At 42.0% G+C, this 17,259-nt stretch overlaps 1 protein-coding gene across 1 annotated transcript in view; it reads right to left on the minus strand.

Moving 5' to 3' along the window:
• The window catches only part of TARBP1 (TAR (HIV-1) RNA binding protein 1), a 78,305-nt gene that overhangs the window by 6,623 nt on the left and 54,423 nt on the right, over window positions 1–17,259 (minus strand). The window contains exons 22-26 of the mRNA XM_012809919.2: window positions 17,104–17,253; window positions 10,990–11,076; window positions 8,654–8,850; window positions 2,096–2,177; window positions 17–188 (exon numbers count right to left, since the gene is read on the minus strand). Coding sequence (XP_012665373.1) covers window positions 17–188; window positions 2,096–2,177; window positions 8,654–8,850; window positions 10,990–11,076; window positions 17,104–17,253 — 688 coding nt within the window. The remainder of the gene's footprint in view (window positions 1–16; window positions 189–2,095; window positions 2,178–8,653; window positions 8,851–10,989; window positions 11,077–17,103; window positions 17,254–17,259) is intronic.

The following is a 17,259-nucleotide window of genomic DNA, read 5'->3' on the forward strand; positions in this document are numbered from 1 at the left end:
AGTAAATTCTTTTTACCTATGTCCTCCTGAGACCAATCCCCTGGCTTTAGCTGACAAAGCTGAGTTTCAGAAAGGTACCACTGAAATCCTGCATCTACAGGAATGTCAGTGAATTTGGTAAATTTATCAATGGTGATCCATTCATCGTCAATGAGGCCTGAGAGGCGTGGAAGGATGTAAAATATGGTCTGAAAAGAGAATTATAAAATCTAATTTTTTCCCTTTAACAAAGAAATATATGATAGCATGTTTAAAGCACGACTTTACTATGTATTCTCCCAAACTACCATATTCGATCAACTAACACATTTTCATTTGTATCTTATAGGAACTTATTTATATATATTTCTCATCTTCTCTAAGTAATTTGGAGACTTATTTAAGGGATCTCTGACAGCAGAAGATCTTCTATTCTAGTACTTCTAACTGCATGCAGTAAACCAGTGTGCTCTTAGTAACAAGTGTTTTAGAACTAATTAGTTCTAACATTGCAATTTACTGATAACCAAAACCTCTACAGGCACTCAAATTCAAGCTCATCTGATGGCAAAACTTTTATTCTCACTGCCAATAGATAAATTCGGAATTTGAATTCTGATCTGACTACGTAATTTAGCTGTGTGGCTCCAGGCAAGCCATTTAGCCTTTCTCGGCTTCACCTTTCACATTTGTAAAAGAGGATAAAACCAGATTAAGAGAGCACAGGCAAGGGTTTTGTGAACTGCAGTGTGACAGCACTGTAAACAGCCATCACACCATCCTCTTCTCCTTTTCTTATCTGCTACAAGAAAACTGAAACAAACAAACAAACAAAAAATCCAGTGACAAGAAACATAAGCAGAAGCTCAAGTAACAGACAATTTAAAAATGGAATGGTAACCTCACAACAGTAAAAATGGAATGATCACCTCACAACAGTAAGCATGTCTTCATGAAAGTTTCATAAAGCTTTTAGAATGATAAAGTGACACAAATGACTGCAACTAGATATTAAGTGGGCACTAAGTCTATAGCTCCAAATACATGAAGAGACACACAGTTCCTGAACTTCCACTCTCAAGTCTCACAGGTCATTCTGATTCCTCTCATTACTGGAGACTGAAACATAAATGCAGGAGAGCGCGGCAGTCAGAGGCAGGGATGAGGAGACAGACAAGCAAAGGACTTACTCCTGCTGGAGAAGTGCACAGAGAAAGGCTGACTTAGCACTAGGTTATTAAAGGAGTCCAGCAGAGAGGAGGCGGACAGAGCACTCCGGGCACTAAGGAACACAGAAGGAGCACGTTAAAATATTTGAGAATTTCTTAGTAACATGTGCAGAGAAGCAGCAGAAAATACACATTAATGGTCTATGACGCATATGTTAACCGTATACAGATCCACTTCTTTAAAGGCCAGCTTATTATTAATCCACCAAAGAAAGTGCCCACGTACATAGAGGCCAGTATCACTGATACTTACAATTCCTACATCAAATGTCTTAAATTCAAGGGCAGATCAATTGCAGCCACAGTTGAAAAAGGGAGAAAATGATTGAATTTATGCAAATCACAATAATTTTACAAACTGAACCAGTTCACATAGCAATCATAATTAAGTATGTTCATGGTTCTTAAGATTACATAAGCACAGTGCTACAAGCAGGGAGGTGGGACGTCATTTGCTATACAAATTTCATTAGCCAGAACCTAAAAAAATGCCGTTTTAAAAAGCGTGTATCTTTTTGTTCTTTCATTAACAATGGGCTTCAGTGCAATAAAATCTCACCTGCACAAATGTTCTCACTCTTTTCCTTTTAATGTCAGAACAGATGTCTGTTTAGAGTTAAATACTCCCTTCCATTGTTTACAAGCCAGACACTGCCTGAGAAATAAAAATGAAAATGACTAGCCAATTTCAACTGCCTACCAGTGAAACGCAAGCAAGTCATCTGCAGAAAGCAACAAAGTCAAACTTAGAAATTTAAAAGGTTAAGGTCATGTTTGTAAGCAGGAAAATAATTTACCCTGCTCATAACCCTTCAACTACCATGGCAGAGAGAAAGCATCAAGATGAAAGCTACAAGGGAGAATTTCAAATGATACTCTCCGCTCACCTCCAGACAATAATCCTTCAGGGGGTGAAACGTCGCAAAGAAGAAATGCTCCTGGATGCGCTGCCAGTTCTTCTTGGCATTCCTAAGGATTAAAGATACAGGATGAAATAACTTTACTTTTAGCAAAAACAAATTAGAAATCTTAGAGAGCTACTGTGAAATTTAAAAGGAATAAAAAATTTCATCTACTTTATCCTAAGGTTTACATACACATATCTCTAAGATCAATATACTTTAAACTTACCAGATTTCACCTTTTGAGATGGGATGCAAAGATAAACAGAGAAATCAAGTAACTATTTCAAAGTCACACAAAACCCACTTATTCAACAAGAATAAAACCCAGGTCTCCCAGCTTTAAGCACAGGCACCCACCCAGTAGAGCAGGGGTCCTCAAACTTTTTAAACAGGGGATCAGTTCACTGTCCCTTAAACTGTTGGAGGGCCAGATTGAGGGCCCCAGGATGAATCAGCTGCTAAGCAGGACAGGCAGTGGTGGCAAAAACAATGTCCTAGGCGGGCTGCATGTGGCCCGCGGGCCATAGTTTGAGGATGCCTGCAGTGGAGTGTCAACTACCTACCCTGATCTGTTCTGACATTAAAAGGAAATGAGTGACGCCTGCAGTAGAGGGTCAGGAGTGTGAGGGACTTTAGGCCTGTGCTAAGTAAACTTGATGACAGTAAAAGACGGCCGTCACTGACAACGATGAAAACAGTCTTGGTTTTTTAAAAATAGAACCCTAAAGTCTACTTCCCAGGAGAGAAAACCATTTTTAAACAGCCACTTTTTCTACTCTCAAGACGCACAACACAGCCAAACCGAACCTACTTTTCATGAATCAAATTTTACATGAGCAGTTTTAAATTTTTAGCACGTGTTGTCGAGTCTTAAAAGGCAAAAAAGGATAAAAATTTTGCGACATGACAGGCAGGTTTTAGTTTATAATTCACGACCATCAACCCGAAAACAAAGTAGCAATTTCAAGACATTTTCCCAGCATGAAGATTCTCCTGCTCTGCCCAAGGTTATCCTCTTCACTCCTAAGTTCCCACCCGCTTCTTCCTGGCACCCCCCACCCCCGCACTCCCCAGCAGGCGGCCACACAGCACGCATCACTGGCACGCCACCTCCTTACCAGTTCACACGTCATCATAGTAAATATGTTCATGGTTCTTACCATCATATAAGCACACTGTTACAAGCAGGGGAGGTTGTACAAATGACATCCCTGTCCCCTTTCTCCCTTCACTGCAGGAGCTGCTCCTCCAATGCAGCAGGCAGTGTCCATCCCATCCTTGGATTCTGCTGTCTCCCCGACTTCTCTAGGCTAGCCTCTCCTTCAGCCTATCCCAAAGGACTGTCATATCTAATCTTAAAAAACTAAAAACTTAACTAGTGGGGGACTTGTGAGAAAACTTAAGGCCCAGCTGTACAATGGAGTATCAGGGAACTATTAAAAGAAAACCCAATTTACCGGGGTTTCACCTTTGGTGGAGGGAGGGAGGAAGGAGCAAAGAGATAGAAGCCTTTCTGCACCGTTCAATTTCTTAAACATGAATATTACTTAAAAACAACTGTCACCAAAACAGCATAGAAGCTCTCTTACTAACTACTGTACTCCCCAAGAGAGAATTTTCTGTACAAATTGGAATCCTCACTCATTACAAAAAAAAAATTAAAGCCATGCAATTTTTTAAATATTTGAGTAAGAAAATAGTATGACAGACATCAGTGAATCTACCGCACTGATGTAACAACGCTAACATACCGTCCAATGCAGTCTTAGATCTATTCTAATTTGGTTTCTGTCCTGACTAACTATACTCCTGAAATAGTTCTGCTAAATGCTGCAAGGACTTTAGGCTTTTGTTTTACTTTACCCTAAACTGTCCACCTGTCTGTCCTTCTAAACTCGTCCTAATCTAAATCACAGTTTCTCTCCCATTCTCTCCTGCCTATCTCTGATCTTCTCTTTTCACTTTTAAAAATGCAAAAGCAATATGGATGACTTTTCTTTGTTTGTTTGTTTGTTTTGAGACAGAGTCTTAAGCTGTTGCCCTAGGTTGAATGCCAGGGTGTCATAGCTCACAGCAACCTCCAACTCTTGGGCTCACATGATTCTCTTGCCTCGGTTTTTCTATTTTTAGTAGAGACAGGGGTCTTGCTTTTTGCTCAGGCTAGTCTTGAACTCTAGGATTACAGGGGTGAGCCACGGCACTGGCCTCCTTCTCATGTTAACGCATCACCAGCTTCCTAATTCACCTGATACAAACCCAATCCGGGCTGCTCCTCTGCCCCCTCCCTCATCCACTGCAGTTCTCTCTCCCAACCGCGGCTTCTTCTGCCCTAAGGTCTCTCTCCTTCACTCTTATTTGCCTAATTCCTATTCGTTCTTTAGATTTTAACATAAATATTATCTTACGTAGAAAGGCCTTCCCTAAACTACCTGGACTGAATAGTTTTTCATTACAATCTTTGATTTTTCTATGACTTCTTTTAAATTTTTTTATTTTTTTAAGTTTTGTATTAAATCGTAACTGTATACATCAATGCATTTTGGGTTACAAGGTGCTGATTTTATAAACAATTTAGAATACATCAAACTCGTTAACAGAGCCTTCACCTCACTTAATTGTGTTAAGACATTTATACTCTACTCTTTTTTTTTTTGAGACAGAGCCTCAAGCTATCTCCCTGGGTAGAGTGCCATGGCATTACAGCTCACAGCAACCTCCAACTCCTGGGCTCAAGCGAGTCTCTTGCCTCTGCCTCCCAAGTAGCTGGGACCACAGGTGCCCGCCACAACACCCGGCTATTTTTTGGTTGCAGCCGTCATTGTTGTTTGGCGGGTCCGGGCTGGGGATTCGAACCCGCCACCTTAGGTGTACGTGGCTGGCGCCTTAGCCAGTTGAGCTATAGGCGCCGAGCCTATACTCTACTCTTAATAGATTTGACATGTCCCTCCGATTACCCTCCCTCTACCCATCCTTTTCCTCTCCTCTCCCCTCCCTCCTTCATCCTGGACTATATTTGTGTTTTATCTTTCATATGAAAGTGTGAGTGATTATATATTGGTTTCATATTAGTACTGTCTTTTAAAGCTTTTCTAAAAATATGTATGAGGACCTGATGTCTATTCTCACTTGACCGTGAGCCCTGTAAACACAGACCCTTCTCCACCTGGCCTATCGCTAACCCCCCAGCACTTAACCCGGCTTGGCACAAAATGTTAAGGAGCCGTGTGTTCAAAGAACAGAGGGGGCCTAATGCTCACAGGGTTCCTTATTCGGAATAGTGGTTATCTCCTACCTGGTACTAGGATTTATTAATAAAAAGGACAAGTTATTTCTTACACGGGTATTTTATTACCTAATAAAAAATATGAGCCAAGCAAGCATCCAACGTACTCAATACTGGTATGAAACTCGTAGATGAACAAGTACAGGCCCACAGGAGAAAAAACCACAATTAAATTAAAGGAGGGGAGGGGGAGACGGGAGGAGGAAGGAGTGACACAGGAAGAGGGAGGGCACAGTAAGCTCTCGGTATAAGGTAGCACACCTCCTAGGTGAAGGACTCAACTACAACTCAGACTTAACCTAAGGAATGCAAACAATGTAACCTAATCATACATACCCCTGTATTAATCCAGAAAAAACTAGTAATGGGAATATTATAATATGCAAAAAAAAATGAGCCAATTGTTTTTGGAGATCAAAACACAGCTACCAAAAAACAGAACATGATCAACAACCAGCTAAGATATCTCCATACCAACCAATCACGCTCCAATCACAGAGAAAACTATAAACCCACGAATGCCTACCTGCATGGGAAATTGTAATGAAAATTCTTTCACACTTCCTTCCACTAAGGAAAGCCTGAAAGTCTATGGATCATCTTTATCCTACGGGTTAACTCATCTCTAACCATCTAACACAAACAGGTAGACACCACACTGTGTTCTACTAAAATACCAAAATGAGTTCACTATGTTATATATTAAATATGCTCAGGAACGAGTTTTATAGCTTGAGTTTGGGTAAGTACAAGATAATGCAAATGCGATCCTGAAAAATATTACTGTCCAAACGTATTCACCAAACGTTAAGAGATGATAGATACACACACACCCATAGACCAAGAAGAAATGAGACATTTAAGATCACTTAAAAAGACCAGAATTTCTAGTTCCCGTATTATCCCTGGAAAGGCAGGGATCTTAGGTGATGCCACAGGACCTAACAACTTCTCTCCTCAGCGCCTGCTGGGCCCAGCACTGAGAGGCCGTTCAGAGAACTCTGCACAGTGACACCCAGGAGGCCATGCCTGCCTCTGCCGTGTCCTTCGTCCATTACCCAGCTCCCCACCCACCGCTCCTTTGGTCCTTCTATTCCCCGTTCCATGTTTTATCTCATGTAACCGTATTTTAATACTTACATGTATTGAGTATCTTTCTTTAGAGCCCCTAAAACCTCCCTTACCAACTTCACTGCCCAAATACCTCTTTTCAAGAAACGCATCAAAAGCTAAGAGGTTGGCTCAGCGCCTGTGGCTCAAGTGGCTAATGCGCCAGCCACATACACCTAAAATAGCAGGTTCGAATCCAGCCTGGGCCTGCCAAACAACAATGTCAGCTGCAACCAAAAAAAAAACAGCCAGGCATTGTGGTGGGCAACTATGGTCCCAGCTACTTGGGAGGCTGAGGCAGGAGACTCGCTTGAGCCCAGGAGTTGGAGGTTGCTGTGAGCTGTGATGCCACAGTACTCTACCCAGGGGGAGAGCTTGAGGCTCTGTCTCAAAAAAAAAAAAAAAAAGTTAAGAGGTTAGTTAAAGGGTTACAAGGATGCCACCCCAGCTCTACGTGAAGCTACCTAATGACTCATACGCAACCTTATCTGTACCATGTGCTAACTTGGTGGTCCCAGCAGAGTCTCATGTACAAGTTACTGGTCGTGTGAAGAGTTTCATCTGCCTATCATGCTGCTCCCAGCCTTTATCTGTTTGTGTGAATTAAGTCAGTGGGTGCGTTATGAGCGTCTAAAGAAAATCTTTATGTTGACTGATACTGTCTGGGTCTCTGAAATTATAAAGATCCCTACATTAATGGAGGCAATAATCAATGACAATAATTTAAAAATGGGGCACCCATAGCACAGTCGTTATGGCACCAGCCACATATACCAAGGCTGGCGGGTTTGAACCCAGCCCAGACCAGCTAAATAACAATGACAACTGCAATTAAAAAAAAAAAAATAGCTGGGCATTATGGTGGGTACCTGTAGTCCCAGCTACTTGGGAGGCTGAGGCAACAGAATCGCTTAAGCTCAAGAGTTTGAGATTGCTGTGAGCTGTGATGCCACAGGACTCTACAGAGGGCGATATTAATGAGACTCTGTCTCAAAAAAAAAAAAATTTAAAAACAGAAAACAGCTCCCACCTCAGAGACAAAGAGACAAGGTCAGATAAGCAAGAAATGCCGAGGACACTGCCACCTGCCTCTGTGCTGTGACAGGGATGAGGGAAAGGAGTATAGGTCAGAACCACCACGGGGCTTTCCAGAACACAGGGCCACACACTCCTCCCTCACCCCGGCCATTTCACTTGCTTGGTATTCAGCTTCTGTGTAAGACTTCGGGAAACAGAAAAGTGCTCTCAGAAAAAGGCCTTCAGGCTGGGCATGGTAGCTCATGCCTGTAATCCCAGCACTTGGGAGTCTGAGGTGGGTGGATTGCCTCACCTCATAGCTTGGAGACCAGCCCTAGTCAGAGTGAGACCCCGTCTCTAAAAATAGCCGGATGCCTGTAGTCCCAGCTACTTGGGAGGCTCAGGCAAGAGAATCCCTTAAGTCCAAGAGTTTGAGGTTGCTGTGAGCTGTGACACCCCAGCGCTCTACAGAGGGCAAGAGAGTGAGAGTCCATCTCAAAAAGAAAAAAAAAAAAGGCCTTCAGCTTTAATCAGAGCAGGGGAGAGGGTAAGAGTGTGGGGGCCCAGCCGACGCCATTTTAATGACAGCCACCTCCACCATCTTGGGTGCAATGAGCCAGCATAACGTCCCCCCACCCATCCCAAAGACAGCACCACCCCATGGTGTAAAGCCCAATCACGAGCTAATGCCTAACCTGTAATCTATCCATGCCACTAGCAACCAATCAAAATTGTACCCGTACTTTACCCCTCCCCTTCTTGTTTTCTGTACCCTATAAAAAACTGTTTGCACCTCCAGAGGGAGGCTCTTCCTCGGTGTGCTCACCAGGAGAGTCCAGGCCCAGGCTTGAATAAAGCTTGCCTCATGATCTTTGCATCGGAGTGTGTCTCGGACTAACTCTTGGGGGATCGGGAAAAATCCAGGCACAACAAGAGCACGTCTTTAATCACATCGAGCTGCTTCCTCAGCATTCTTCTAACAATACAGGAGGGGGACATTTGGCTACACTGAAGAGAAACAATGTCTAAAAGGATGTAAAAATTATTGGAAAAACCAAGGATTGGAGATAAAGGTAAAAGCAGTGAACAGGGAAGTGGTCCTGACGAGTAGTGGCGGGAAGGCGGCTCACCCTGCTCCGTGCATGCTTTCCACTTGGTGGAGACTGGATTCGATAATGGAAGTCAAGGCGTCAAACTCCTCAACGCACAACGCTTTACACATGTTCCAGGTTTTCTTCAGAGCAACTAAAGCGTACAGTCGGACACTGAAATTGTGACTGAAGCACCACTGCAGAATGGTAACAAGGGCTTGCTTCAGAATCAGTTTCTGAAAAAGAAGGGATAATTCTTTGAACTTGTACTCATTTCATTTGCGAGTGTGTGAACAACAACAAAAGTATACAAATAAGACACAGGAACTAGGTATAATATTACTTACAAATGAGAAAATACCCATGTAATTCCCTATGGAGAGTACAGTCCTTCCATGGACCCTACACTCAAAAATGTTGGTCCTCCCAGTAATTGCTTGGCTGAGGCTTTTAAGACTTAAATGACTCTTCCACTTACATCAGTATGAAAACTTCTCCTCAGCTCTCATGTTCTTCTCATTTTACTTTGCTGCAGACTATACACTGAACAAGCAGCCAAGACAACATATAATTATGAACATAATTCAGAAAGGTTTTTTTTCCTTTTCTTTTTGCTTCTATAGAACACTTAGTACTCTGACCTCTACCTTGTTTTACAATAGTTCAGAATCTCTCACTTCTTAGTTAGATCCCATATACAGGTTAGGCAACACACTTCGAAGAACATGGGAAGTCTTAAATGATGGTTTCTAAGAAATCTCTTTTTATGATTGAGAACGAGCCTCATTCTGTCACCCAAGCTACAGTGCAGTGGCATCAGAGCTCACAGCAACCTCAAACTTTTGGGTTCAAGTGATCTCCTGCCTCAGCCTCCCGAGTAGCTGGAACTACAAGCACTGCAATAATGCCTGGCTAATTTTTCTATTTTTTGTAGAGACAGGGTCTCACTTTTGCTCAGGGTGGTCTTGAACTCCTGAGCTCTAGCAATCTACCCACTTTGGCCTCCCAGAGTGATAGGATGAGAGTCTGTACATGAGCCGCTACTCCCCTCCTGCTCCTAAAAAATCTTAACAACCAACACCACCCACATCTAGTTAAGTAACAATGAGCTTTATAAACTGTAAATGAGTTTACAAAGTAAACCATTTCGCCTTTTCTTAGGTATATATATGTCCATTCAGATTTTATTTTTCAGATTATTCTAATATACTAATCAATGTTGGATTTGGGGGCTTTGAAAATAAAAAATACATCTATAATAGTAAGTACAAAAAGGGGCTTAATGTAGAAACAACATGTTATTTATACCAGATCTCACAACAGATCTTCTAATGTGAATCCATTTGCAAAACGTGCCTAAACTATTTCTAGGCCACTATCTACCCTGCTACAAGACAGGGTTAGGTCTGTTTTACCTTTCTCAAAAGATCATAAGCAAACCTCTTTCCTATGCATATTTAAAGTAGAAAGATAACTTTTGATGTTATCTGGTGCAGCAGCTTTCCTGACTTTACAGAGGAGGTGTGAGTACAAGTTTCCCTGTAACACTGCCATCTGGCTGACATACACGGTAAGACACCGTCAATTTAAGATCTATGATTTTAGAGGTTAACATGTGGCGGGGAGAAAGGTCTTAGAATTAAATAGATTAAGGAAAAATATATACCACTGTTGTAAAACTAGACAACTTTGACAAATCCTAGGAAAAAATTTTCCCCTTTATTTTTATGTCGCTTTTCAACACAAACACTTATTTCACATATTAAGTTTTCTCCTAGAATTTACAATCTTATCAATAGTCTTCTCTGTAAATGCAATACTATAGAATCTTATTCTAAATCTCACTGGCAGGTTCTCCTCAATTCTTTGTAGTTGCCACAGTGATTAATCACAATTAGCTAAGATTTCTGCTTATCTGTGTAATAACCCACAAAGGAAATTGCTGTAAACCTCAGAAGGATGAACTTTCTGTAATTTACACTCCAAATGATGACAGCATTTCATATTATCTTCAATTACCTAACATGTTTTAATACTCTGACTATAAGTTTCTTTGCACAAGCATTTATTAACTACCATTCAGTTAAGGAATGCACTAAGTCAAGTCCTAAAGACTCCTAAGTGAACGCTTCATAAAATTAAGAATCATTTATGTCAACAAAAACTACCCACTGATTTGTCCATAAATTTGGTGTGTACTCAAGCATAACTCAATGTCCAAGTGGGTAATACCGTATCGGACATTTGTATCTAACCCAGGTATAGGAGTAGGGCGTGGAAGGGAAGGGGAGAAACTGAATGCTGTCTATTTAAAAAAAAAAAAAAACTGGTAAAAATATATAAAACTGTCAAATTTACAAATACCTTAAACTCACCTTTTCTGGAATATTCTGAGTAATGATGTCCAAATGTGACAAAACTGATAAAAACGTACAAATACTTGTTTTAAGATTTTCTTCACCCTGAAAAAAGAATCAAGACAAACAAATACTCAATCAAGGCTGAGGCAGCTTCTCCCAGCAGCAGCCCAGAGCTGGGTGAGGATGTGGGATGGGAAGCAGAGAATGCAAAGTGTCTGCCCACAGCCAGAGGTCAACGCACACAACGCTCGTCAGGTAACATAAACTCTAACTATACACGTGTATCAAGGACACCAAGCCCTCATTTATCCGCTGGTTCTGCACAGGCAGATTCAACCAACCCTGGATTAAAAATATTTGAGAAAAAAACTTAACAACACAACAGTAAAAAATACAAACTAAAAAATAAAGTATAACAACTATTTACACTGTATTAGGCTTTATAAGTAATCTAGTGATTAAAATATACAGAGGGATATGCGTAGGTTATAAGCAAATGTGATGCCTTCCTATATAAAGGGCTTGAGCGTCTGCAAATTTTGGTGTCTGCAGGGGTCATAGAATCAAGACTCCTTCCCATACCCAGGGACTGAAATGATGGAGCCAAGAACATGGTCACTTCAGAGAAGGCCAGGCCTTCAGGGTAGGCAGGACTCGCCTGGAGGAGGAGTGGACACAGGGGAGCAGTGACAGAACTGTGGCTCAAAAGTTGAATGGAACCGTATTGTAGAAGACTTAAAAAGCTATGGTGAAAAGCTGTACTGGGGTGTTAAACTGTTATCTGCAAACATTCCCAGCAATAGTGATATGGAATAACATATCACTTTTATGATAATGAAGTGAAGGATGCCAGAGAGACTGGAAAGGAAGAGACTCCAGGCAGGAAGACCAGTTTAGAAACGTCAAGGGGAAATCAGATGATTGTTTTATTTAACTAATAGTTACTGAGTGCCTTCTAGGTGACAGGAAAGCAATGACAGATACAGCTCCTTCTGTCATGGAACACAGAACCAGCTCAGGAGGAAAGACAAAAATCTAATCAGATTAAAAATCTAACGAGTGTCATATTTACGTGCTATGAAACCCAAAACAAGGGGATCCCCATACTCAGGGAGGTTGGCTTTCTTGAAGAATGCTGCGTGAACTGACACCTGAAGGAAGAGACAGTGACCTAGGGCCTGACAGCCTAGGCCTGGGGATGAGCAGGGAAGATGACAAAGGTCAGTGTGGTACCGGTTACAGTGGGTGGCCCTGGGAACCAGGCCCCTCACATGGGAGGTCATGGGATTTGCTGGGCCAAGGAGACACGGCGAGCATGACGCCCCCAGAAGCTGCACCAGCACCTGCAGGGCTTACACTTGGAGCTCTGGGCCACCTTATAAAGAGGTCCAGCCCCCCCACGGGAGACCGGAGTGAGACGTACCTGGCCACCAGAGCTGTTCCTGCCACAGCAGCTGAGCTACTTGGAAGTCCCAGCTCCAGCAGACACTATGGAAAGCTGCTCAGCCAGGCCCCGTCAGCACATAAATCATGAGAATTACACAACACTGCAGGTCACACTACTAGCTTTAGCGAGCTCTAGCAGCAGAAAACTGAGAAATCAGTGTGCCCACAGCTGAGAAGTACCAACGCGACACACAAAGGTCTCACAAGGCTCACAGGTGGGTCCTGGTCCTGAGAACCTAGGAGGTGGTTCTTGGTCCTGAGAACACTGTTCTAGGCAAGTGGGATAATAACCCATTCAGACATTCACTGTGGAAAACCTGCTCTGCCTTTGGTGTAGAGAAGAGCTTGAAACAGAGGGAAGAGACGGCGCAGGTGACCCAGTGAGGAGGAGACCACTGCAGTGGACAACAGCGTGGACCAAGACACCTGAAATGACAGGGGCATGGAGGAGGAGCAAACTGCAGCTGCAGGTGAAATCCTCCCTTTATCATTGGAAAATGGGGCAGACCATGGCACGTAAGGCAGGCATCGATCTTACATTCTCAAAGTGTAACAGTAAAGAGAAGACACTAGGACGATGACTGGGGAAGGACATGTCCACAGGATAAGAATGAAGAATTCAGAGAATGCAATCCCAAAGGAGGTACAAGTAAGGTGACAGGGACAGATGTGAAAAAAGCCTAAGGATTTCCTCCCCCGAAATAGAAAGGGAAGAATCAGGAAAAGAACACTGTGAGGAAGGCACCTCTGTTTTTAAACAAAATAGAAGATCATTTATTAAGAAAGGAAAGGGAATCTGGGAGCCAAAAATAAAACATTCAAGGCCATATTGAGAACTGATGCTTAGAAACAATTTGGTATTTGTCAGGAAGCCTGCGATGATAAACTGTCACTAATCTTGACAGTTGATGAATGACTTTCAAGTTGTAAGACATACTGAGACAGGGAGAACTGGAAATGGGTAGAGATGAAACAGGAATGGACATGAGCTGGTATCTGTCTTCACTGGGCGACAGGGTTCCCTTCCTTCCACTTCGGGTACATGCAAAATTTCCCTACTAAAAGGCTTTTTTTCTTTTTTTGGGGGGGGGGGCAGTTTCTGGCCAGGGCTGTGTTTGAACCCGCCACCTCTGGCAATATGGGGCCGGCGCCCTACTCCTTTGAGCCACAGGTGCGGCCTACTTTTTTTCTTTCTAATGTAAGGAATACATTTAATTCGTCATCATTTATATTTCTAAGATCAAACAAAGACATTGCTTAGTAAATAAGAATATAGCAAGCACCTATTTCTCTTAAAAAATTATTTATTTTGACATTATTTATTACTATTATTTAATTAATCAAAATATTTTGTTATTATCCATATTTTTTTTTATTGTTGGGGATTCACTGGGGGTACAAGAAACCAGGTTACACTGATTGCATTTGTTAGGTAAAGTCCCTCTTACAATTGTGTTTTGCTCCCAAAAGGTGTGTCACACACTGAGACCCCACACCCTCTCTCCTTCTCTCTCTGCTCTTCCTTCTCCCACCCCTCTCTCCTTCCCTCTCTCTGCTCTTACTTTTCCCCGCCCCCTCCCTCCTTCTCTCTTTCTCTGCTCTCCCCCTCCCTCAGTCCCCATCATGTACTAGGTCATTAATTGTCCTTATATCAAAATTGAGTACATAGGGTTCATGCTTCTCCATTCTTGTGATGCTTTACTAAGAATAATATGTTCCACTTCCATCCAGGTTAATACAAAGGATGTAAAGTCTCCATCTTTTTAATGGTTGAATAGTATTCCATGGTATATGTATACCAGAGCTTGTTAATCCATTCCTGGGTCAGTGGGCATTTAGGCTGTTTCCATATTTTGGCAATTATAAATTGAGCTGTAACAAATAGTCTAGCGCAAGTGACCTTATGGTAAAAGGATTTTTTTCCTTTTGGGTAGATGCCCACTAACGGGATTGCAGAATCAAAAGGGAGGTCTAGCTTGAGTTCTTTGAGGATTCTACATACTTCCTTCCAAAAGGGTTGTATTAGTTTGCAGTCCCACCAGCAGTGTAAAAATGTTCCTTTCTCTCCACATCCATGCCAGCATCTGCCACTTTGAGACTTTGTGATGTGGGTCATTGTTGCTGGGGTTAGACGGTATCTCAGATGGTTTTGATTTGCATTTCTCTAATAATTAGGGACAATGGGCACTTTTTCATGTGTTTGCTAGCCATTTGTCTTCTTTAGAGAAGGTTCTATTCATCTCTCTTGCCCATTGATACATAAGATTGTTGGCTTTTTTTTTTAAGAGACACAGTCTCACTTTATCGCCCTTGGTAGAGTGCCATTGTGTCACAGCTCACAGCAACCTCCAACTCCTGGGCTTAAGGGATTTTCTTGCCTCAGCCTCCCGAGTAGCGGCAGTTTGGCCGGGGCCAGGTTCGAACCCGCTACCCTAAATATATGGGGCTGGCGTCCTACCCACTGAACCACAGGTGCCACCCAATTGTTGGGTTTTTTTCATATGGATTAATTTGAGTTCTCTATAGACCCTAGTTATCAAGCTTTTGTCTGATCCAAAACATGCAAATATCCTTTCCCATAGTGTAGGTTGTCTATTTGCTTTGGTTCTTGTCTCCTTAGCTGGACAGAAGCTTTTCAGTTTAATTAAGTCCCATTTGTTTATTTTTGTTGTTGTTGCAACTGCCACTGAAGTCTTCTTCATAAAGTCTTTCCCCAGGCCAATATCTTCCAGTGTTTTTCCTATGCTTTGAGGATTTTTATCATTTCATGCCTTAAATTTACATCTTTTATCCATCTTAAACCAATTTTTGTGACTGGAGAAAGGTGTGGGTCCAGTTTCAGTCTTTTACATGTGGATATCCAGTTCTCCCAGCACCACTTATTGAGCAGGGAGTCTTTCCCCCAGTCTATGTTTTTGTGTGGCTTATCAAAGACTGGTTCCATACAAAATGAAGAATTATTTTTTCCAAGTCTTGAAGGTATGATGTTGGTATTGTAATAGGAAAGGCACTGAATAGGTAGACTGCTTTGGGAAGTATAGACATTTTAACAATGTTGATTCTTCCCAGCCATGAGCATGCTATGTCCTTCCATTTGTTAATATCCTCTGCTATTTTTCTTAGGGTTTCGTAATTTTCTTTATAGAGGTCCTTCGCCCCTTTTGTTAGGTATATTCCTAGCTATTTCATTTTCTTTGAAGCTATGGTGAAAGGAGTTATATCCTTAATTAGCCTCTCATCTTGGCTGTTATTGGCGTATACAAAGGCTACTGACTTGTGGACACTGATTTTATATCCTGAGACATTACTGTATTTTTTGATGACTTCCAGGAGTCTTGTGGTTGACTCTTTGTAAGTATAGGATCATATCTCAGCAAAGAGGGGAGTTTGACCTCCTCTGCTCCATTTGGATGCCCTTTATTTCCTTGTCTTGCCTAATTGTGTCACCTCGAAGTTCCAGCACTATGCTGAATAGTAACGGTGATAGAGGACAACCTTGTCTGGTTCCAGTTCTAACTGGAAAGCTTTCAGTTTTACTCCATTCAGTACAGTATTAGCTGTGAGTTTGTCATAGATAGCTTCGATCAGTTTAAGAAATGTGCCACCTATGTCTATATTCTTCAGTGTTCTAATTAGAAAAAGATGCTGAATTTTATCAAATGCTTTTTCTACATCTATTGAGAGGATGATATGGTCTTTGTTTTTGCTCCTATTGATATAGTAAATAATGTTTATGGACTTGAGTATCTTAAAACAGCCTTGCATCCCTGGGATGAAACCTACTTGATCATGATGTATGACTTTTTTGATGATAAGCTGTAATCTATTGGCTAGGATTTTGTTGAGAATTTTTGCATCTAGACAATGCTAGAAGTCATCCACACTCTTGCCCAAGTTCTCCCAAGGTAGTTCAACCAAGTGCCCAAGTCCAAAAGAACAAAACAATCTACAGGGAAGGCCCCCCTGTTTGCATCTTGCTGCTGTTTCAGTTACAGCTGCGGTAGCCACAGCCTCAGACCGAACGAACGCAACCACTTGCTACTTCTCCACTGCTTTTGTCCTCCTGGGGTCCAGAAGTCTCTGGCTATCTCCCTGTGTCCCCAAAGGGATGTTTCTGGGCAGAGCCCACAAGCCAGAGATGCCTGGAGTCTTCTCTCTCCAATCTCACTGTGCCCAGGTGCAAAGAAGCTATTACTTGGTTGCCATCTTGCTCCCTCCCTATTATTATTATTTTTTGAGAGAGAGTCTCGCTTTGTTGCTGTTGGTAGAGTGCCGTGATACCACAGCTCACAGCAACCTCAAACTCTAGGGCTTAAGTGATTCTCTTGCCTCAGATCCCCAAGTAGCTGGGACTATAGGCACCTGCCACAACGCCCAGCTTTTTTATTGTAGTTGTCGTTGTTTAGCTGGCCCTGGGCCAGGTTTGAACCCACCCACCTCAGTACATGTGGCTGGAGCCATAACCATTATGCAATGGGTGCTGAGCCTATACATATTTATTTTATTCAAGATGAATGCCAGGTATTTATCTCCTTACTTAATTTAGAGCTTTCAAAATACCTTATAGTGTCAAGACATTAAAGCAATTGAGAGTCGAAAACAAATCCTAGAGTGAAATAATCTCCCAGCCAGGTCAAAATCATTTCCTAACTTAGAAAAATATGAAAAATGTCCTTTACTTACATAAGAAAAACAATCCCAGAACTTTGGAAGAAATTGAGGGAATTTATGAAGAATCAATATAATAATCCATTCTACAAAGTATTTTACAGATGCTTGATTGCTGATGAAACCAGCCTGGAAAATCCTGTCAATAATTCCAGTCAAGAAGTTCTGAGA

This window comes from Otolemur garnettii, unplaced genomic scaffold (assembly GCF_000181295.1).
Source record: "Otolemur garnettii isolate 467f Iridium unplaced genomic scaffold, OtoGar3 scaffold00116, whole genome shotgun sequence".
In the NCBI taxonomy this organism is placed as follows: domain Eukaryota; kingdom Metazoa; phylum Chordata; class Mammalia; order Primates; family Galagidae; genus Otolemur; species Otolemur garnettii.